Source organism: Eucalyptus grandis, chromosome 1 (genome assembly GCF_016545825.1).
Source record: "Eucalyptus grandis isolate ANBG69807.140 chromosome 1, ASM1654582v1, whole genome shotgun sequence".
NCBI classification, from domain to species: Eukaryota; Viridiplantae; Streptophyta; class Magnoliopsida; order Myrtales; family Myrtaceae; genus Eucalyptus; species Eucalyptus grandis.
The window spans coordinates 40,286,299-40,308,774 of NC_052612.1; the positions used below are offsets into that span (position 1 = coordinate 40,286,299).

The 22,476-nt window shown below is 41.6% G+C and overlaps 2 protein-coding genes across 2 annotated transcripts; both read right to left on the reverse strand.

Moving 5' to 3' along the window:
* Positions 1–3,000: 3,000 nt before the first annotated feature.
* On the reverse strand, positions 3,001–7,045 carry LOC104442466 (protein DETOXIFICATION 41). The gene is made up of 8 exons (XM_010055900.3): positions 6,664–7,045; positions 5,688–6,232; positions 4,809–4,895; positions 4,674–4,730; positions 4,193–4,431; positions 3,758–3,876; positions 3,599–3,685; positions 3,001–3,520 (listed from the first exon to the last, which is right to left on the reverse strand). The coding sequence occupies exons 1-8, from the start codon at positions 6,973–6,975 to the stop codon at positions 3,479–3,481; spliced, it is 1,488 nt and encodes a 495-aa protein (XP_010054202.1). The 5' UTR covers positions 6,976–7,045; the 3' UTR covers positions 3,001–3,478.
* An 8,495-nt stretch (positions 7,046–15,540) lies between these two features.
* On the reverse strand, positions 15,541–19,431 carry LOC104442456 (protein DETOXIFICATION 41-like). Its single transcript, XM_010055896.3, has 8 exons — positions 19,038–19,431; positions 18,228–18,772; positions 17,352–17,438; positions 17,217–17,273; positions 16,736–16,974; positions 16,301–16,419; positions 16,140–16,226; positions 15,541–16,061 (listed from the first exon to the last, which is right to left on the reverse strand). The coding sequence occupies exons 1-8, from the start codon at positions 19,347–19,349 to the stop codon at positions 16,020–16,022; spliced, it is 1,488 nt and encodes a 495-aa protein (XP_010054198.1). The 5' UTR covers positions 19,350–19,431; the 3' UTR covers positions 15,541–16,019.
* Positions 19,432–22,476: the final 3,045 nt, after the last annotated feature.

Genomic DNA, 22,476 nt, shown 5'->3' on the forward strand with positions numbered 1-22,476 from the left:
TTCATATTTTCCCCATTCTTCTTACTTTTGTCGATGGCCGACTCGGCTAGCCTCGCCTACCACAAGCGAGGCTTGGTGAGGGTCAGCCTCGCCTAGGCTAGTGGGGGCTGACTTTTGCGTAGGCTAAGGCGGCCTGGCCTACCATTGCCTTTGCCCAGCCAATGTCCAGCAATGACCAACCTTGTCAGATTTGGCTTGGGCAAGGTCGACCCTCATTGGGTCTTGCCTAGGTGAGGGTGAACCTCGCCAAGGCTCACCCTTGACGGGTCACGCCTTGCTTGTGGTAGGTGAGGCCAGCTGGCCAAGACATGGCTAGTGGCCAACCATTGACAAAAAGGAGAAAGGAAAAACAAGAAAGAAAAAAAAATAAAAAAATATTATAAAAAATTATCCACGCGCCGCCGATCATTCTACATGGCATCGTTGGCATGCGTGTTAGCAAGTTCTAGCCGAAATTGATTAAATTGAGTTAATTAGCAAAATAAAAAAAAGATTTATCACTTAATAGACAAAATTGAAAGGTTTATAATTGAATTGGCCAAAATGCAATAATTTTAGGACTTTTTGGACAATTTTCCCTTGTTCACCACATAATGCATTAGGTTCGGACAATCTGATTGTAAACTTTTGCATAATGGGGAAAAGTGTTGAAATTGTGATCAATTTTTGTCTAAAATAATCAAGACACCAACTAGGTGCTGAAAGCAGAAGTTGGTTGTTGAGAGTTGTAGTCTGCAAGTACTGGTTGGATCGCATGACTAGTAGAACAGCATGAGAAGTTGGTAAGAGTGGTAGAGAAAGATTCCACGTTGGAGATGTCTAGAGTGTTAGATTAATTGTCAAAGAGCACGTGAGTTAAACAATAGCCTTTTTCTTTTCTTGTACGAAGGAAAGGCGGTGAAATCAGCCAAGAAATGGGCGTGATAGTGCTCGCGTGAGGGTCCCTTCGTGTCACCTAACAATAGTAAAGCGACGTCCCGAAATAATACTAGTTTCTTAGCTCCTCAATTATTCCACCGAGTTGCCCGCTCCAAGAAGCAATTAACCAACTCTTCTCCAAGTCCCATATATAAACAAACAAATTCTAGCAAAAAGTCAAAAGCAATTGATTCAGCGCAGGCTGCGTGAGAATTCCTATTAGATGTAAGGATGGGTATGGTTCTAGGATAGAATCGAGAACCTGAAAACCGGACCGTTGCGAACCGGTTCGGTTCTAAGTTTTCATATATGCATAGTAAATTCTATGTTCTAAAAATTTAGGAATTTGTTCCGATGAATAAGTTTTGAATTTTATGTGAAATCTGAATAGATCTAAAATCAAATAGAATCTAAAACTGCTCACCTCTGACTAAATGATGAAGAATCGATGCCATATGAGAGAAACCGGTCTTTTCGTTACACCATTGCCGTAGACAGTGTCGAGCACTGAAAACGTAAACCCAATCTAATAGGATAAGATTACTCTTCTAGGAAGAAATGAACATTTATCCCTATCATGTCCAAAAATATCCAAATGATGAGATGCCAAAGGATGTAGCGCAAACGCACAAAATATCAAAATTTCTGCTCGAAAATTTTGGTCAATGCACTTACTGAGCTGGTTCATTCATTGCTAAGCGGTCGAACTCCCGCGCACGTCCTTTTGACGAAGTGAAGAGATTGTCCGCATCGAACGAACCCCGACGGTGGGCCACACCCATTTGCGGATCAGAAACCGGTACTTCCTTCAGGCAATATGCGGCAGCTTCTTCCTTTTCTGCCTTTTTTTCTTGCTGAAAGACGACGCACCGAAGATCTTGTACGAATTCGACCAGAAAAAAGAAAGATCTTGTACGAAATGCAGGGGATTCTAGAGATACTTCTCAGGCTCTGGACCGCATATAAGGATCGAATTGTACCTGGGGGCTACCAAAAAAGCCTGGATGTAAACCGGCACTAAATTTTGGGGTCTTTTTCGGTTCAGGTCTTCTTTGGTTCAGACAATTAGCTCTAATATTTGAGTATTATCACTGTTTCGGATAGGGTTAGGCCAGGTCGGGCTTCTGACAGCCCTACTGCTGTGTTCCAGAGCCACTTCACTATAAGGGCAATAGTGTCAACATGTAATTTTGCACTTATTGCAATTTTCAAATGAATGGTATCAAATCGACTTATTTCGTGGGTCATTGTAAGGGTGTAAAGGGAGAGACTTGGATTGGATCTTTCATTTGCACCTCATTCTTCTAAGTGTCTCGATAGGTCTTTCGGATGTTGATAAAGTTTACATTTTTCATTAATTTGAGGTTGAAATTCACGTACCATACAGTATAGGGGATCCATGTCTGTGAACCGAGATTGGGGAACAATGTCCGGTGACCGAAGGCACGAGTCACTAGTTCAGTGTTCGCCAAAGATGAGCGTGTAAATGGGGGAAGCAGCATTGTGGCATGCAAATTATGCAGTGGTCAACCAGTTTTGTTCATCAATGAATCTGTCATTATTGGTTATTATTATTGTTGTCATGTTGCTTGACACAAACAGTGTTGAATGTCCAGGCATGATATCCCTAAGTTCACTAAACGACCGCATTTTGAATTGAACAGAGCGAGTATGAAGAATGATCAGTCCACTTTTCCGTTGCTCGATTGAACGAGACCTTATGTATGAATTGCATGACTTGTCTCATCATTTATCTTCCCTTTTTTGCTGTTCTTCCAAGTTTCTTATTGCAACTGGGATGGGAGGAATTCCATCGATTATTCTGGATTGGCAGTAATCGATTGTTTGTCCTTCTTAAGTACACAAGCCGAGGGGTTGTACTTTTGATGAGCTACGTAATTCATCAGACATGGCATTTGTAACGGTACGGTATCCAAGTAGAATGGATAATCAGTTCCGATGTTTGATTGTTCTGTACCATATTGGTTAATCCTAGAAAGATCAGTTAGCGGAATGACTCTTTCTATCTGTGCTTTTCTATGTTATCACAGACCTGAGTGCACCTGATGTTCTCAAGGATACTGAGCAGAATGGAACGACATCTCATTGTTGTTCATGGCACAACAGTTCGACCACGTGATACGATAGGAAACATTTGAAAAGAGCGTTACTAGACGTACTTGCCAAATTTTTTTGAAAAGATGTATAAACTACAGTTAGTTGATGCCGCATGTTCTCTAGATGATGAAGAAATCCAGTAAATTGTTATTCTCCAGTTTTGAGCAACACCACGTAATTGGATTGGATCGTGAACAGGATCAATACAGATACAGTGAGGTTCAAAAGTCTTGGCCTGGGATTGGGAATCCTTGTGGTGTGTGATCAGTTAATGATCACGAATATTATTGGCTGCCCAGTACTGCTTCATTAGGATCAGGTCCTTCATACGGGCTATATTTCTCCTTGTTACGTTTAGGGATGGTAGCAATGTGAAATGGCAGAATGAGAGTTAGTTAGAATGCAATGCGCCTCTCTGTTTCCCAACCAAGTCTCATCCGTCTCACTCTGTCGATCTGTTCAGACGAGCCGTGGCGTTTTCAACCTGAGAAAGCATATTCATTCAGTATTTGCCATATTCGGGAAATGATGAAGATGTGAAGTGATGCGAAGCTGGAATTACCTCCTTGTTCCAATTTGTTCTTGCAGTCAAAATGATCAAGGTTGCTGTTTGCAGTATAACCCCAACGATCATTCCCCACCAGATTCCCTGAAGATCAAAAAGCATTTGAGAGAGAGAGAGAGAGAGAGAGAGAGAGAGAGAGAGAGATTGTTGATTTACCGCCACTTCTAAACTAGTTTTGAAACCGAGAACACATCCTATGGGGAGACCTATGACGTAGTAAGCTGTCAGATTTACGTATGCCACGACAGCTTGCCAACCACTGCCGATTGCCACACCTGCAGATTCATGAAGCATGAATTTTGATTTGGCATTGATTTGATTAGTTAACACATCAAGTGCCAGGCCTCATAATGTTGCACATAACCAGATTAGACAACACATATTAGACAGTCTAAAAAAACATTAGCACAGAGATAACACTGATATGACATTGCTTGTTTAACTGAAAAATTTGAACACAAATTATTGCACTTCTTAAGAATGTACCGCTTTATTATCTACATGGATCAGGACCAAAATAATGCGGACATGAATTGACAAGGCATGCCAGCAATTACAATTCTGTATCATGCCTGATGCAACATCAGTTACCTGACAGTATGGGTTGAATTCCATTCAGGAAGACAGAGATGGCCAGCAGAGGAGTTATTTCTGAAACAGCATCGATGACTTCTTCATCAGTTGTGAAGAGTTTGCTCAAACCAACCCGGAATATGAGAACAATCGCAGTGAACACTATGCTAATGAGAATACTGGTCACATTCACTACCACAACTGAAAATTTCGCAACTCTTGGATGACCTGCCCCTAACTCGTTACTGACCCGGATACTGCATTTGATCACCAAACCATCTGTCAGCCGACAACAGTACAATGGGGATCATACTAATCCACCAGCTGGATGAAAAGTGTAGTGACAGTAGTCATCATCAATTTATTTGCAGTTTGTGTGGCCAGCAAAAGGAGTAGGCAATGATACTAGCAAAAATTAAGGAGATTGCTAACCAAAATCAAACATTATTCAACTATTTAAAACGTCATTCAAAAATCTGTAACTTTTGAAGTGACAGACCTGGCTGCTGCACTTAGCCCAAGCATGAACTCAATATCCCAATTCCAGTAATTCATGCTGAAAATGAGGGTAAACATCATGTTAGGAGGATGAAGCTAGCATGTCCAATAGAGGAAGAATGATAAGCTGGCATACCAGATGGACAACGTGTCCAATTCTATCGTAGCATTGGGGAGGAAACCAGCCAGGAGCACCAGTCCATTGAAGTACCATATTTCCAAGCTGCATTCAGATTGAACTAAGGTCACTTTTGCGACAGTTAGGCATTCGGGCAAGTTAAATCCACACAGCCAACTGGAACCGCCCTTGAAGTGTAGGTTTCCAGCAGGATTGGAACATGATTGGTCGGTTTCCTGTTCGAAAGAAGTTTTGGAAAGTGGAACTGACCATAACATAAAAGAGTTGGTTCCTGGCTGTGCATAACAACCCTGAATCAAACCTTCAAGAACAGTGAGAGTACAACTGAATCTATTTTCACTTCACCAGCCGTGAGGCAGGATCTCTATTTATTTCTATTTTAAGATAAGATGGTTTTTCAATCTTCCATATTCCAAAGGCTGTCCTCTAGGCTATTTTTGAAGGAACTCACTTTCAAATTTAAGCAAATCTTCCACATAGTACTGTTTTCATAAAAAGAAGAAACTTTTTTCCAAATTGAACACAGAGGCGCAAAAAACCACTTTTGCTAGCACACATGACCTGTGAGTTTCTAATCAGTCCTAAAACATCTAAAGGTCTCACTTTTTCATTCTTCAGTGTAAATTCCTTTCCAAAAGTCCTACAAGGAGCAGTAAACACTGACAACTACGTCCTTCAGAAGAACAATAGGTTTCTTGATAGAACCTACAACTGACCCTAGACTAGAAGTGTACGCAAATTGTTCGAGATATGAATGGTTCCATGGGGGCAGGTTGCAAATTTTTGTCTTGAGACCTGCCCAACTAAACCTTGCTCAACCATGGCAATGTAAAAGACTGAACGATTGTAGTGAGCAGTTCTACAACAAATACTTACCAAAGCATTACCGCAGAAGCAACCGTAAGCTTGAAGTAAGGCCAAACTCCTGTGAAAGCTCTAATTGACAGGCCAGTCCAGGTTTCCTTGCAAGAGGGGCTCAGGACAATGTAAAGAGTGTTGAGGAGGACGAGAATCCACCATGAGAGGCTCAGAGTCAGGGCCGCCCCTAGAAGGCCATAGTCCAAGACATAGACCACAATCCATGTGAGGAGGGTGTGCAAGAGGAAGACCCCCACGGACATGTAAGCCAGAGGGTTCACTATGTTCTGTGCCTGAAGGAACCTCTGCATCGGGCAGGCGATGGCGAATGCATATAGCTGAGGGATCAATCCCCGCGCAAATAACTGGCCTGGCTCGGTGATGGTCTCAGATTGTCCAATTGCAAGGAGTATATCGCCGGAGAACCAGTATATGACGGTGAGAAGGACAGCTGCTCCCAAGTGCAGAACTATAGCTCTTTGGCAAATGATGCCCATTTCTGAGTACCTCTTTGCCCCATAAGCCTGGCCACAGACAGTTTGCACCGCGCTGGCCATGCCCAACTGCGTGATAACGGAACACAAGTAAAGTTTATGACTTGTTTCACATGCTTCGTGAATGAACAGAATATATAATAACACCGGCATTATGGCTTGATATGATTTATAGAATTTCCAACAAAAAGACTGGACAATATGCTTGTGATGTTCGCCTCTTGTATTCTCCTTGGAACCACAGCACCCTTACACTCTTCTTGACCCTTTGGTCTTCTTGAGTGTCTGCTTATTATTGGTGCCGGGCCTCCATTTTTTAAATTTGATTGGCAAGTCTATACTATACTTTTACCAAAAAAAGAAAAATATGCTTGTGATGTCAAACAATTCAGATAAGTGAATGCAACCATTAGCATAACCAAATAATGAGCATTAAACTGTGATTATTATTGAACTGGCTGCCACATATTCAATGAACTTTAAGAGTGGTGGGCAAATACCATTATGCCATAAGCAAGACCTTGGATGACCACGCTAGCCATGGAGGCGCCGGCAAGTTCCACCGTGCCCAAATGCCCGGTAAACATGAGCGACACGAAACTGAGCATGAAGTTGAAGACGGACACGACAATGGATGAGCCGGATAAGAGCCAGAGCATCCTCGACTCCCAGGCCACTAGACGTGCCCACCATCGGAGTGGGATCGAATGCTCAAGGAGCTCCTCGATCGTGGCAGACGACAAGTCGGAGATTCGACCGTGAGGGTCTTGTCCGAGCAGCAACGGCTGTTGCTCTGCTGCTGCTGAGCCCATGATCGTTCGTGATGAAGAAAACTTGATGGTGCACACCGTAGCTAAATAGACCAGAATTCGCTCGATTAAATGGGGGCTTAAAAAAAAAAAAAAAAATGGGGGGCTTGACCTGGAAAGGAAGATACGGAGGCCACCTACCCGGCACGCCCTCCAAGGTTGGTACGAGATTGCGAGTCTCCTCGGTTCATTAGGTGAAGGCGGCCAAGCAACAGTGTCCTGTACTATTTTATCCAGAAAACATAAATGGACAGGCGACAAGTGACACTTTTAAGAATCAATATTTTCTCGAAGTGAAGGTGGTCCAAGAAACAGTATCCTGTACTATTTTATTTCAACGAGTTTCCTCGTTTTAAAAGAATCATATTAGAAACATATATAACCAAGCAATACACGATACTTTTAACATTCCTTGAGCTCGAGACTACATAGGCGGAGTATAGTGACCTGATTTTGAAATTGTATCACAACGTTCCTGTGAAAAATTTAAATTGATAGTTGAAAAAAGACAAGTGAAAAAAGTTAAAAATAAATAAATAAAACATTGTTGTCGCGATCTACTCTCGGGGGGAAGGAATAGGTTTAGGGGTATTGCCTAAAGGACGGGCCCAAGGCCCATAATTAGGTGCGTGCTCTCCCAAGCCCATATTCAGCGTGATATTGGGATATTTTTTTAGGAATTTTGCACAAAAGGAGTCGCTACTAGCCTATTGGGGTCGGCTAGAAATCAAGTGAAGCATGTGAGCATGCCTTACTTCCTACGCAACCAGAGAATCTAAGGTCGGGGATTTGATTATACTAATTAACCAATTAGTGCCATTTCGGTACATAATCTTGTTCATTTTAGATTGATCTTATACTTATCCACTAACATGTAAGGTGATCATACGGGTGTACAATCATTAAGGTAACAATCATAGCTATCAAGATCCTAATTACAATAAAATTAAATACGTGAAATTTAACATAATTAAATATGCAAACTAAACATACAATATAATCAATATATGGGTAAATAAAGGCCTAATTACACTAAAAAGGCAATACATGGCAATTCATAACCAAACCCTACATTTCTTAATTTTCGATTTTTTTTAATTTTTTTTTGTTTTTAATTTTTTTAATTTTTTAAAAAAATAATTTTTAATTAAAAATGGGGCCAACCGGGTCAGACCTGACCCGACCCGGGCCTGACTCGGTAGGGGCCGATCGGGTTGAACCTGTCCGGGTTCATGGCACAACAGTTCGACAAATGATGCCCGTTTCTGAGTACCTCTTGGCCCCATAAGCCTGGCAAGAGACAGTTTGCACCGCACTGCCCATGCCCAACTGCGTGATATCAGAACAGAAGGAAAGTTTATGACTTGTTTTACATGCTTCGTGAATCAACGGAACATAATAACACCGACATTATGGCTTGAAACGGTTTATAGAATTTCCAACAAAATGACTGGACAGCAGTCGGAGAGACCAGAACTCGTCTGATCAAGGGTCTTAGGAAGCCTCTTCAAATACGCAACAAATTGATGTTGAAGGCCAATAACCCGTTTTTTTTTCTCTTAAGTCAGCGTATCCTTCGCTGTGGAACAGAGAAACAGTTTGTCGCCCTTAAGGGATCTTCTGAACCAGATGATATATCTACAATGTGGGAAGTGTTTGCTTGTTCTAATATGATATCAAAGCCGCGTCAATATAATTCGTGGTTGCAGCCTCGAGCTAGAGGATAGTTAAAAGTATCACACATTGCTCGTTTGTACGTGTTTTTTGTACGATTTTGGGAAAGAAGAAAACGCGTGTGGACAAAGTAATCTCTTCAGACAAGATCATGTGGGTCCATGTCGCTTGGACCACCATTAATAAGAACGTGTTTGATAACCATTTTTGTTAGAAAGAATAATTTTTTTATCGAAATGATTCTTTTTTAATTCCTAAGAATAATTTCTAAGCATTTGAAGAAATTTGATAATTGCCCAAAATTTCTATTCTCAGAATAGAATTGCGTTTAGTACCATATTCAAAATTTATAATGCAAACCATTTTCTTTTAATTTTTAAATAATTTTATTACTTTTTTCTTTTCTTCTTCTTCTCATTTTTCCTTTTCTTTCTCTTCTTCTTCAAGCTTTGGCTGGTTGACGGGCCGCCGCCTTGGGATGACTGATGACCGGCCAAATGAGGGCCGACGACCTTGCCAGACAACTCGTCGACTCCTGCTGAGGCTGAGCTTGCCCAGCCTTTGACAGGGCTCGACCTCGCCAGACAACTCCAACATAGACTCTTTCTCTACCTCTAAGTCTAATTCTACCAACTTCTCATGCTTTTTTATTAGTCACAAAATACAACCGATACTGGACCACAACTCTCAGGCAACCTTTGCTTTCGGCACCTGGTTGGTGTCTTGATTATTTTAGACAAAAATTGATCACAATTTCAACACTTTTCCCCATTTTGCACAAGTGAACAATCAGATTGTCCAAACCTAATGCAGTATGTAGTGAACAAAGGGGAAAGTTGTCCAAAAATTTCTAAACATTTTAATCTTACCAATTAAGCCATAAATCTTTTCACATTTTACCTATTGAGTCTATCTGACCAATTTTGACTAGAAATTGCTGACGCGACCATATAGGATAGCCGACACGATGTGAATAATTTTTAATAATATATATTCTTTTTTCATTTTTCTTTCTTTTTATCCTTTCTTTTCCTTTTGCTAGTAGTTGGCCAGCAGCCATGGCCTGGCCAATTGGCCTCACCTGCCACGGGCAAGATGTGGCTCATTGAGGGTGAGCCTCGCCAAGGCTCACCCTCACCTAGGCAAGCCTTGGCTAGCGTCGGCCTTGCCCAAGCCAGATTTGGCAAGGTCAGCCCTTGCTTGGGCATCAATTGAGCAAAGGCGAGGCCGCCTTGGCTTGGGCGAAGGTTGGCCTTCTCGGGCCTAGGCCAGCTAACACTCGCCGAGCCTCATTGGCCAAGGCTAGCTCGCTTGACCACCATCAAAAGGAAGAAAAAGGGGAAAAAGAAAAAATCAGAAAAAAGATAGTATATCAATAAAAAATTTAAAATATATTAAAATATTATTAAAAATTTTCTACATTAGCACCGATTGTGATGTAAGATGGTCAATGTCCACGTCAACAAATTTTGACTGAAATTGACCAAATGGATTTGATTGGTAAAATATTAAAATGTTTATGATTAAATTAGAAAAATTAAAAGTTTATAATTGTATTGGCATACATGCAATAGATTTAAAACTTTTGGACAATTTTCTCGATGAATAAGTGTTCCTGAGTTTCCTCTGGTGAAAGCATGGCGACAAGTAAAATGAAGTTTTCACTGGCATTCCTCAGGCCCATCTCCTGAAATATGCGAAGGTTCTTTATCCCAAATGTTCGCCGTTACAAGATAAGGGTCCCCTTCCCTCTTCCAAATCTGGGCTCATACATACATGATAAGCAAAACATGAAAAAATGAAGCCTATCAAAACATTTTACCCCTCCATTCTCTCACATCGAGAGAAAATGGCAAGAACTGCAGTCTAAATGCAGGAAACTGGAGATCAAATAAGCAACCGCTATACGTCATCAACTAGGTTGAATGTTTCCACATTCACTGAACTCTTCAAGCGAGTTGCAACTTTTTCGACTGGAGACAAGCAGAGAATTAGGCGTCGGTGTCCATGTCTGACATGACACCAGATGAGATGCACAATTCAGAACTAAAGTTGTTCTAACCGTTAATTTGACGAGGGCTGCTGTTTGTAGAACCCCAATAGTCATTCCCCACTAGATAGCCCGAAATGAAGAGCACTTATCCTGAGTTAGCTCAATAAGTTTTATATTAGTGATGAGCCAAATGCCATTCAAATAGTGCCAATCGGGTATTGCCCATCCATCCTCATAGAAAATCATGCCCGAAAGATTGTTTCTAAACGTGCTGGTTAGGGTGGAGTAAAAAATCTCGAGCCAACTTCCCAGGTGTGCTCTTTGAAAGTTAGGCAGAAGTTGGGGATTGGCTGGCCTCCGCTTCTTCTCAATAATCATTGGTGCCATTATGGACATGCGTGTCCAGATCGTTCGCAAGGAGGCCAGTTGAGCTTTTTGCATCATTAGCCATAGTGTCAGGGAAATAAAGGAACGGAAGAGAGTGAAATGCGTAGAGGTTGTTGATGATAAAGCAAATCTCCCATGATACACCAATCTTCTACAATATGTGCCAATCCCATTGATTGAGCCGATCTTCTACGATTTGTGTCAATTCCGTCGATAGAGCAAATCTTTCACAATCTATATTGATACTGTAAATTGCTATCATTGACACTGTAGATTGTTATATTTGTAAAATCTTTTTAATTGTGTTTTTCCCGTTCATGTACATATTATAAATATAATAAAAATCTCCATACCGATTGTGTGTGATCAAACTCACATTCATACTCTTTCAGTTGAAATTGAGCATGGGGGTGATTCATCAGCTCGTGAAGTCCATGCCAATGTTCTCTGCATGAAAACTACAGAAGCTAAAGTAAAAGTTAATGAGGGAAATATTCAAGAGGCAGAACCGTCCTTACGTGACGGCATATTGCTGGCTGATCCCTTTTTAGACAACAAACAACTCGAGAGCTTTCTTATGCCACAATTCATTACGTCTAGTTTGTTGGCAATGTTAGAAACAATCTTTCGGGAATGATTTTCTATGAGATGGCTTCCCTGCTAAAACCTTTTCTATTAGGGGCAATACACCCATTGGCACCATTTTAATGGCATTTGGCTCATCACTAAAACAAAACTCATTGAGCTAACTCATGATGAGTGCTCTTCATTTCGGGGTATCTGGCGGGGAATGATTGCTGGGGTTCTTCCACAAATAACAGCCCTCATCATATTCTAGAACAACTTGGAACGCTGAGGTAGCTGTACTCCTGAATTGGTCATCTCATCTGGTTTCATGTCAGACATGGACACTAATGCCTAATTCTCTGCTTGTCTCCGGTGGAAAAAGCTGCGGCTCGCTTGAAGAGTTCATCGAATGTGGAAACATTAGACCTGGTCAATGATGTAAAGCGGTTGCTTATTTGATCTCCATTCGGTTTCCAGCATTTAGATTGCAGTTCCTGCCATTTTTCTCTCCATGTGAGAGAATGGAGGGGTGTAATGTTTTGATAGGCTTCCTTTTATCATGTTTATCGTGTATATATGATTATGAGCCCAGAGTTGGAAGAGGGAAGGGACCCTTATCTTGTAACGGTGAACGTTTGGTATAAAGAGCCTTCATAAATGTCAGGAGATGGGCCTGAGGAACGCCAGTGAGAACTTCATTTCGCTTGTCGCCATGCTTTCACTAGAGCAAACTCAAAACACTTATTTGCCGGTAAAATTATCCAAAAAGACTTAAATCTATTGCTCTGATACCAATATAGCTTTAAACATTTTAGTTTTATTGATTGAGTCATAAATCTTTCCACATTTTACTAATCGAGTTTATTTGATCAATTTTAGCTGAAATATGCTAATGTGAATATTGACTATTCTATGTCACGATCGGTGTTAACGTAGACAATTTTTACTCATATTTTAATATATTTTTATATTTTTATTAATATATATTTTCCCCCTTCTTACTTTTGTTGGTGGCCAGGTTGGTCGGCCTCGCTTGCCACGGGCGAGGCTCGGTGAGGGTCAGCCTCGCCTAGGCTAGGGGGGCTGACTTTTGTGTAGGCCAAGGTGGCCTTGCCTACCATTGCCTTTTCCTGGCCGATGTCCAGCAAGGACCGACCTTGCTAGATTTGGCTTGGGCAAGGTCGGCCCTCATTGGGTCTTGCCTAGGTGAGGGTGAGCCTCGCCAAGGCTCACCCTCAACGGGTCACGCCTTGCTTGTGGTAGAGGACATGGCTACTGGCCAACCATCAACAAAAAGAAGGAGAAAGGAAAAACAAGAAAGAAAAAAAATAAAATAAAATAAAATAAAATAAAATATAAAAAATTATCCATGTCGGTGCCGATCATTCTACATGGCATTGTTGGGGGCTGTGTTAGCAATTTCTAGCCAAAATTGATTAAATTGGTAAAATAAAAAAAGATTTATCACTCAATAGGTAAAATTGAAAGGTTTATAATTGAATTGGCAAAAATGCAATACTTTTAGGACTTTTTGAACAATTTTCCCTTGTTCACCACATATTGCATTAGGTTCGGACAATCTGATTGTACACTTTTGCAGAATGGGGAAAAGTGTTGAAATTGTGATCAATTTTTGTCTAAAATAATCAAGACACCAACTAGGTGCTATAAGCAAAAGTTGGTTGTTGAGAGTTGTAGTCTGCAAGTATTGGTTGGATCGCATGACTAGTAGAACAGCATGAGAAGTAGGTCAGAGCGGTAGAGAAAGAGTCCACGTTGGAGATGTCTAGAGTGTTAGAATAATTGTCAAAGAGCACGTGAGTTAAACAGTAGCCTTTTTCTTTTTCTTGTACGAAGGAAAGGCGGTGAAATCAGCCAAGAAATGGGCGTGATGGTGCTCGCGTGAGGGTATAGAAAAAACCACTCCTTCCCTTCGCTTCACCTAACAATAGTAAAGCGACGTCCCGAAATACTAGTTTCTTAGCTCCTCAATTATTCCACCAAGCTGCCCTCTCCAAGAAACAATTAACTAACTCTTCTCCAAGTCCCATATATAAACAAACTAATTCTAGCAAAAAGTCAAAAGCAATTGATTCAGGCAGGTTGCGTGAGAATTCCTATTAGATGTAAGGATGGGTATGGTTCTAGGATAGAATCGAGAACCTGAATACCGGACCGTTGGGAACCGGTTTGGTTCTAAGTCCTAAGATATGCATGGTAGATTCTACGTTCTAAAAATTTAGGAATTTGTTCCGATGAATAAGTTTTGAATTTTAGGTGAAATCTGAACAGATCTAAAATCGAATGGAATCTAAAACCACTAACCTCTAACTATATGATGAAAAATCAATGCCATATGAGAGAAACCGGTCTTTCGTCACACAATTGTCATAGATAGTGTCGAGCACCGAAAACGTAAACCCGATCCAATAGGATAAGATTACTCTTCTAGGAAGAAATGAACATTTATTCCTATCATGTCCAAAAATATCCAAATGATGAGATGCCAAAGGATGTAGCGCAAAAACAAAAGATATCAAAATTTCTGCTCGAAAATTTTGGTTAGTGCACATACTGAGCTGGTTCATTCATTGCTAAGCGGTCGAACTCCCGCGCACGTCCTTTCGACGAAGTGAAGAGATTGTCCGCATCGAACGAACCCCGACGGTGGGCCACACCCATTTGCGGATCAGAAACCGGTACTTCCTTCAGGCAATATGCGGCAGCTTCTTCCTTTTCTGCCTTTTTTTCTTGCTGAAAGACGACGCACCGAAGATCTTGTACGAAATGCAGGGGACTCTAGAGATACTTCTTAGGCTCTGGACCACATATAAGGATCGAATTGTACCTGGGGGCTACCAAAAAAGCCTGGACGTAAACCGGCACTAAATTTTGGTGTCTTTTTCGGTTTGGGTCTCCTTTGGTTCAGGCAATAGCCCTAAAATTTGTGTATTATCACTGTTTCGGATAGGGTCAGGCCAGGTCGGGCTTCTGACAGCCCTACTGCTGTGTTCCAGAGCCACTTCACTATAAGGGCAATAGTATCAACATGTAATTTCGCACTTATTGCAATTTTCAAATGAATGGTATGAACTCGACTTATTTTGTGGGTCATTGTAAGGGCGTAAAGGGAGAGACTTGGATTGGATCTTTCATTTGCACCTCATTCTTCTAAGTGTCTTGATAGGTCTCGGATGTTGATAAAGTTTACATTTTTCATTAATTTGAGGTTGAAATTCATGTACTGTACAGTATAGGGGATCCATGTCTGTGAACCGAGATTGGAGAAGAATGTCCGGTCACTGGAGGCACGAGTCACTAGTTCGGTGTTCGCCAAAGATGAGCGTGTATATGGGGGAAGCAGCATTGTGGCATGCAAAGAATGGAGTGGTCAACCAGTTTTGTTCATCAATGAATCTGTCATTATTGGTTATTATTATTGTTGTCATGTTGCTTGACGCAAACAGTGTTGAATGTCCAGGCATGATATCCCCAAGTTCACTAAACGACCGCATTTTGAATTGAACAGAGCGAGTATGAAGAATGATCAGTCCACTTTTCCGTTGCTCGGTTGAACGAGACCTGATGTATGAATTGCATGACTTGTCTCATCATTTATCTTCCCTTTTTTGCTGTTCTTCCATGTTTCTTATTGCAACCGGGATGGGAGGAATTCCACCGATTATTCTGGATTGGCAGAATCGATTGTTTGTCCTTCTTAAGTACACAAGCCGAGGGGTTGTGCTTTTGATGAGCTACGTAATTCATCAGACACGGCATTTGTAATAATATGGTATCTAAGTTGAACGGATAATCAGTTCCGATGTTTGATTGTTCTGTAACATATTGGTTAATCCTAGAAAGATCAGTTAGCGGAATGCCTCTTTCTATCTGTGCTTTTCTATGTTATCACCAGACCTGAGTGCATCTGATGTTCTCAAGGATACTGAGCAGAATGGAACGACATCTCATTGTTGTTCATGGCACAACAGTTCGACCACGTGATATGATAGGAAACATTTGAAAAGAGGGTTACTAGACGTACTTGCCAAAAACTTTTGAAAAGATGTATAAACTACAGTTAGTTGATGCCGCATGTTCTCTAGATGATGAAAAAATCCAGTAAATTGTTTTTCTCCAGTTTTGAGCAACACCACGTAATTGGATTGGATCGTCAACAGGATCAATACAAATGCAGTGAGGTTCCAAAGTCTTGGCCTGGGATTGGGAATCCTTGTGGTCTGTGATCAGTTAAATGATCACGAATATTATTGGCTGCCCAGTACTGCTTCATTAGAATCCGGTCCTTCATACGGGCTATATTTCTCCTTGTTACGTTTAGGGATGGTAGCAATGTGAAATGGCAGAATGAGAGTTAGTTAGAATGCAATGCGCCTCTCTGTTTCCCAACCAAGTCTCGTCTGTCTCACTCTGCTGATCTGTGCAGACGAGCCATGGCGTTTTCAACCTGAGAAAGCATATTCATTCAGTATTTGCCATATTCGGGAAATGATGGAGATGTGAGGTGATGTGAAGCTGGAATTACCTCCTTGTTCCAATTTGTTCTTGCAGTCAAAATGATCAAGGTTGCTGTTTGCAGTATAACCCCAATGATCATTCCCCACCAGATTCCCTGAAGATCAAAAAGCATTTGAGAGAGAGAGAGAGAGAGAGAGAGAGAGAGAGAGAGAGAGATTGTTGATTTACCGCCACTTCTAAACTAGTTTTGAAACCGAGAACACATCCTATGGGGAGACCTATGATGTAGTAAGCTGTCAGATTTACGTATGCCACGACAGCTTGCCAACCACTGCCGATTGCCACACCTGCAGATTCATGAAGCATGAATTTTGATTTGGCATTGATTTGATTAGTTAACACATCAAGTGCCAGGCCTCATAATGTTGCACATAACCAGATTAGACAACACACATTAGATAGTCTAAAAAATCATTAGGACAGAGATAACTTTGATATGACATTGCTTGTTTAACTGAAAAATTTGAACACAAATTATTGCACTTCTTAAGAATGTACTGTTTTATTATCTACATGAATCAGGACCAAAAGAATGTGGACATGAATTGACAGGGCATGCCAGCAATTACAATTCTGTATCATGCCTGATGCAATATCAGTTACCTGACAGTATGGGTTGAATTCCATTCAGGAAGACAGAGATGGCCAGCAGAGGAGTTATTTCTGAAACAGCATCGATGACTTCTTCATCACTTGTGAAGAGTTCGCTCAAACCAACCCGGAATATGAGAACAATCGCAGTGAACACTATGCTAATGAGAATACTGGTCACATTCACTACCACAACTGAAAATTTCGCAACTCTTGGATGACCTGCCCCTAACTCGTTACCGACCCGGATACTGCATTTGATCACCAAACCATCTGTAAGCTGACAACAGTACAACAGGGATCATACTAATCCACCAGCTGAATGAAGAGCGTAGTGACAGTAGTTATCATCAATTTATTTGCAGTTCGTATGGCCAGCAAAAAGAGTAGGCAATGATACTAGCAAAAATTAAGGAGATTGCCAACCAAAATCGAACATTATTCAACTATTTAAAATGTCATTCAACAATCTGTAACGTTTGAAGTGACGGACCTGGCCGCTGTACTTAGCCCCAGCATGAACTGTAAATCCCAATTCCAGTAATTCATGCTGAAAATGAGGGTAAACATCATGTTAGAAGGATGAAGCTAGCATGTCCAATAGAAGAAGAATGATAAGCTGACATACCAGATGGACATCGTGTCCAATTCTATCGTAGCATTGGGGAGGAAACCAGCCAGGAGCACCAGTCCATTGAAGTACCATATTTCCAAGCTGCATTCAGATGGAACTAAGATCACTTTTGCGACAGTTAGGCATTTGGGAACATTAAATCCACACAGCCAACTGGAACCGCCCTTGATGTGTAGGTTTCCAGCGGGATTGGAACATGATTGGTCGGTTTCCTGTTCGAAAGAAGTTTTCGAAAGCGGAACTGACCATAACATAAAAGAGTTGGTTCCTGGCTGTGCATAACTACCCTGAATCAAACCTTCAAGAACAGTAAGAGTACAACTGAATCTATTTTCACTTCACCAGCTGTGAGGCAGGATCTCTATTTATTTCTATTTTAAGATAAGATGGTTTTTCAATCTTCCATTTTCCAAAGGCTGTCCTTTAGGCTATTTTTGAAGGATCTCACTTTCAAATTTAAGCAAATCTTCCACATAGTACTGGTGTCATAAAAAGAAGAAACTTTTTTCCAAATTGAACAGAGGCACTAAACCACTTTCGCTAGCACACATGACCTGAGAGTTTCTAATCAGTCCTAAACTATCTAAAGGCCTCACTTTTTCATTCTTCAGGGTAAATTCCTTTCCAAAAGTCCTACAAGGAGCAGTAAACAATGACAATTACGTCCTTTAGAAGAACAATAGGTTTCTTGATAGAAACTACAACTGACCCTAGACTAGAAGTGTATGGAACAGTGTTCGAGATATGAATGGTTCCCTGGGGGCAGATTGCAAATTTTTGTCTTGCGACCTGCCCAACTAAACCTTGCTCAACCATGGCAATGTAAAAGACTGAACGATTGTAGTAAGCAGTTCTGCAACAAGATCTTACCAAAGCATTACCGCAGAAGCAACCGTAAGCTTGAAGTAAGGCCAAACTCCTGTGAAAGCTCTAATCGACAGGCCAGTCCAGGTTTCCTTGCAAGAGGGGCTCAGGACAATGTAAAGAGCGTTGAGGAGGACGAGAATCCACCACGAGAGGCTCAGAGTCAGGGCCGCCCCTAGAAGGCCATAGTCCAAGACATAGACCACAATCCATGTGAGGAGGGTGTGCAAGAGGAAGACCCCCACGGACATGTAAGCCAGAGGGTTCACTATGTTCTGTGCCTGAAGGAACCTCTGCATTGGGCAGGCGAGGGCGAATGCGTATAGCTGAGGGATCAATCCCCGCGTAAATAACTGGCCCGGCTCAGTGATGGTCTCAGATTGTCCAATCGCTAGGAGGATATCGCCGGAGAACCAGTATATGACGGTGAGAAGGACAGCTGCTCCCAAGTGCAGAACTATAGCTCTTTGGCAAATGATGCCCATTTCTGAGTACCTCTTTGCCCCGTAAGCCTGGCCACAGACAGTTTGCACCGCGCTGGCCATGCCCAACTGCGTGATATCGGAACACAAGTGAAGTTTATGACTGGTTTCACATGCTTCGTGAATCAACGGAATATATAATAACACCGGCATTATGGCTTGATATGATTTATAGAAATTCCAACAAAAAGGCTGGACAATATGCTTGTGATGTCAGACAATTCAGATAAGTGAATGCAACCATTAGCATAACCAAATAATGAGCATTGAACTGTGATTATTATTGAACTGGCAGCCATAAAATCAATTAACTTTAAGAGTGGTGGGCAAATACCATTATGCCATAAGCAAGACCTTGGATGACCACGCTAGCCATGGAGGCGCCGGCAAGTTCCACCGCGCCCAAATGCCCCACAAACATGAGCGACACGAAACTGAGCATGTAGTTGAAGATGGACACGACAATGGATGAGCCGGACAAGAGCCAGAGCATCCTCGACTCCCAGGCCACTAGACGTGCCCACCATCGGAGCGGGATCGAATGCTCAAGGAGCTCCTCGATCGTGGCAGACGACAAGTCGGAGATTCGACCGTGAGGGTCTTGTCCGAGCAGCAACGGCTGTTGCTCTGCTGCTGCTGAGCCCATGATCCTTCTTGATGAAGAAAACTTGATGGTGCACACCGTAGCTAAATAGACCAGACCTCGCTCAATTAAGGGTCTCAGGAAGCCTTTTCAAATAGGGGGCAAAATGAGGTTAGAGCTCTTTTTGTTTTTTTCTTGGGGTGGGGGCCGCCATTTTTGAGGTTGAAGGTTAACAACCTTTCTTTCTTCTTAAGCCGGTTCTTCCTTCGCTTTGGAGCAGACAGACGGACGGTTAGTGCTGACACCGCTACATTTAATCGCCCTCAAGGTATCTACTGAAGCAGACGATACATCTACACTGTTCAAAGTGCCTGTCTAGAGGATCTACAATGTTTTAATTATTTATTTAATTTTTTTTTTTCACTTGTCATTCTTCAGCTATCAATTTAAATATTTTCGCATGAACGTTGTGATACAATTTCAAAATCAGGTCACTATACTCCGTCTATGTAGTCTCGAGCTCAAGGACTGTTAAAAGTATCACGTATTGCTTGGTTATATATGTTTCTAATATGATTATTTTAAGACGAGGAACTCGTTGAAATGAAATAGTACAGGATACTGTTTCTTGGACCACCTTCACCAAATGAGGATTCTTTAACGTGTCACCAAATGAAGATACTGTTTTCTGTATACTTTGAACTAAAATAGTACAGGACACTGTTGCTCGGATCGCCTTCACCAAATGAACCGTGGAGACTCACAACCTCGTACCAACCTCCGAGGGCGTGGCGGGTAGGTGGCCTCCGCATCTTCCCTTCCGGGTCAAGCCACCCCATTTTGACCGTGCATCATCTTTCTTCAAATTAAACATGACAGTGATCACGGCGGAGAAAAAGTGATAATCAAATCGAACGAGTTCATATCGATGGGGCTGCATGAATCTGGGATTCAAAGACATTTCATTTTCATCCACCGAACATTATTCAATTACTCAAAAGTTCGTCTTAAATTCAAAAGTACAGATGATTTATCAGCAATGGAAGTACAAGGCGATCATTATCTGCGGTCCAGCCTAAGAAGTTTCTCTAGAGTCCATTGCATTTCAAAGACACAGAAAATAAAGAAGTTGCCGTGAATTGCCTGAAGAGTTGCATATTTGAAGCTTTGGATTCTTATATACCGATTTAAATGGAAAAATAACACCAATGGTCCATAAATTTTAATTTAATGTACAATCATATAGCCCCTCAATGATTAGTAAATGTTCAATCAAGTCCCATGTTTTTCCGGTAACTTAAGTTAAGGGGATTTGCTAATGTGACTTGCAATCATTAAGATTGAACGTAGACAACAAGAAAACATTGCATATGAATCATCCAAGTAAGACATTATCTCAAATTAGGCTATAATAATTCACGTCATCAAATGATGATAGCCATGCTAACGGCCTAATTTTTTTGGTGCCTTTTTAAAAGTAGATGGATAAAAAGATGGACATGTTAGACTCATCAATTTTGAAATTTAATGGAAAGGCTACATTGAATATTTTCTAATAATTCAGAGATCATATTAATTAATAAAGAATTCAGAGACAATATTGCATGTTAGATTAAAGTTTAAAAGGACCATTTGCGACATATTTCAAAGTAAACTGACCTCTCTATGTGGGGATTGACTTGCTGGTTATGTCGATAGACCTTTTAGATGTAGGGGTTGACTGGTTGGTGGGACGCACGTTATTAGTTCATACAATTCAACTTCCCATTGATGTGGCCGGTGTAATCTTTGAATCTCGTGTTGTCGTTATAACATTATTAGCTTGCTAGATTACATCCTTGCTTTAGGAACACGGTTCTAGATATTTCCATCCATGCGTGATCAGCTAACGCCCTTCGAGATAGCCGTCAAAGCGATGAACAAATCTGATTACGTTGTTCTTATTGAATTTATCTATTCCATAGTTGCTTTAATCTTCACAATTTTGTAATTTCTAGAAGAAGTATAAGAAAAATCCTAAACCTTTTGTATTTGTGCCAATTTAGTTATAAACATTTATACGTTGTGCTAATTCAGTCATTTCAAGCTAATTTTGGTTGGATTTTGCTAATTGGACACCGACAGGCTGACGTGGCGATCGGTGCTGACGTGAATAATTTTTAATAATATTTTATTTTTTTGAATTTTTTTCCTTTTCTTTTTTCCTTCTCCTCCTCCTTCCTTTTGCTAGTTGCTGGCGACCGGCCAGAGATGACTGTTGGCAAGGTCGACCTTGCCACCACCTCACCGTGGCTGCGAGAGCAACCTCACGTTGGGCGGCAAGAAGCTAGCTTGAGGCCGCCCGGGTCATGAGGGCAACCTCGTGCCAAGCCAGCGAGGTTGGCCCTTACCGGATCTAGCAAGGTCAAGCCTCGTCGACCATGGGCGAGGCTCGACCCTCATCGCTCAAGCCTCGAGGGCAGCCTCATGCCAAGCTGGCGAGACCGCCCTTGAGGCCTAGGTGGGCGAGGCTCCTAGGTGGCGAGGGTCGAGCCTCGCCCACCTTGCCAGATTCAGCGAGGGCCAACCTCCCTGGCTCAGCGTGAGGCAGCCCTTGTGGCCTACGCGGCCTCGAGCTGGCTTCTCGTTGCCCAGCGCGAGGTTGCTCTTGTGACCACTAGCGAGGTGGCTGGCAAGGTCGACCTCGTTAGCGGTTGCCTCTGGCCAGTCGCCGACGACCAGCTAGAGGAAGGAGGAGGAGAAGGAAAAAAGAAAAAGAAAAAGAATTCAAAAAATTAAAATATTATTAAAAATTATTCATGTCAGCACTCATCATGTCACATCAGCCAACCGACGTCCAATCGGCAAAATCTAGCCAAAATTGGCCCGAAAAGATTGAATTGACACAAAATAAAAAGATTTAGAACTAAATTAACAAAAAATTGTTTAGGACTAAATTGACACAAATACAAAAGATTTAAGACTTTTTAAACATTTTTCCCTATAATTTCTTCAAGCAACAGAGCATTGCTTTCTCGGCAAATGCAACAAAGGGACTGAAGAAAAGCGAACCGAATAGTTGAGCATAACGGCACGAATGAAGGAAGTGTCGGTTTCTTATCTGCAGATGGGAGTGGGCGACTGTTAAGGTTCGATGCAGACAATCCCTTCAGCTCGTGAAAAGGACGTGCACGGGAGTTCAACCGCTTAT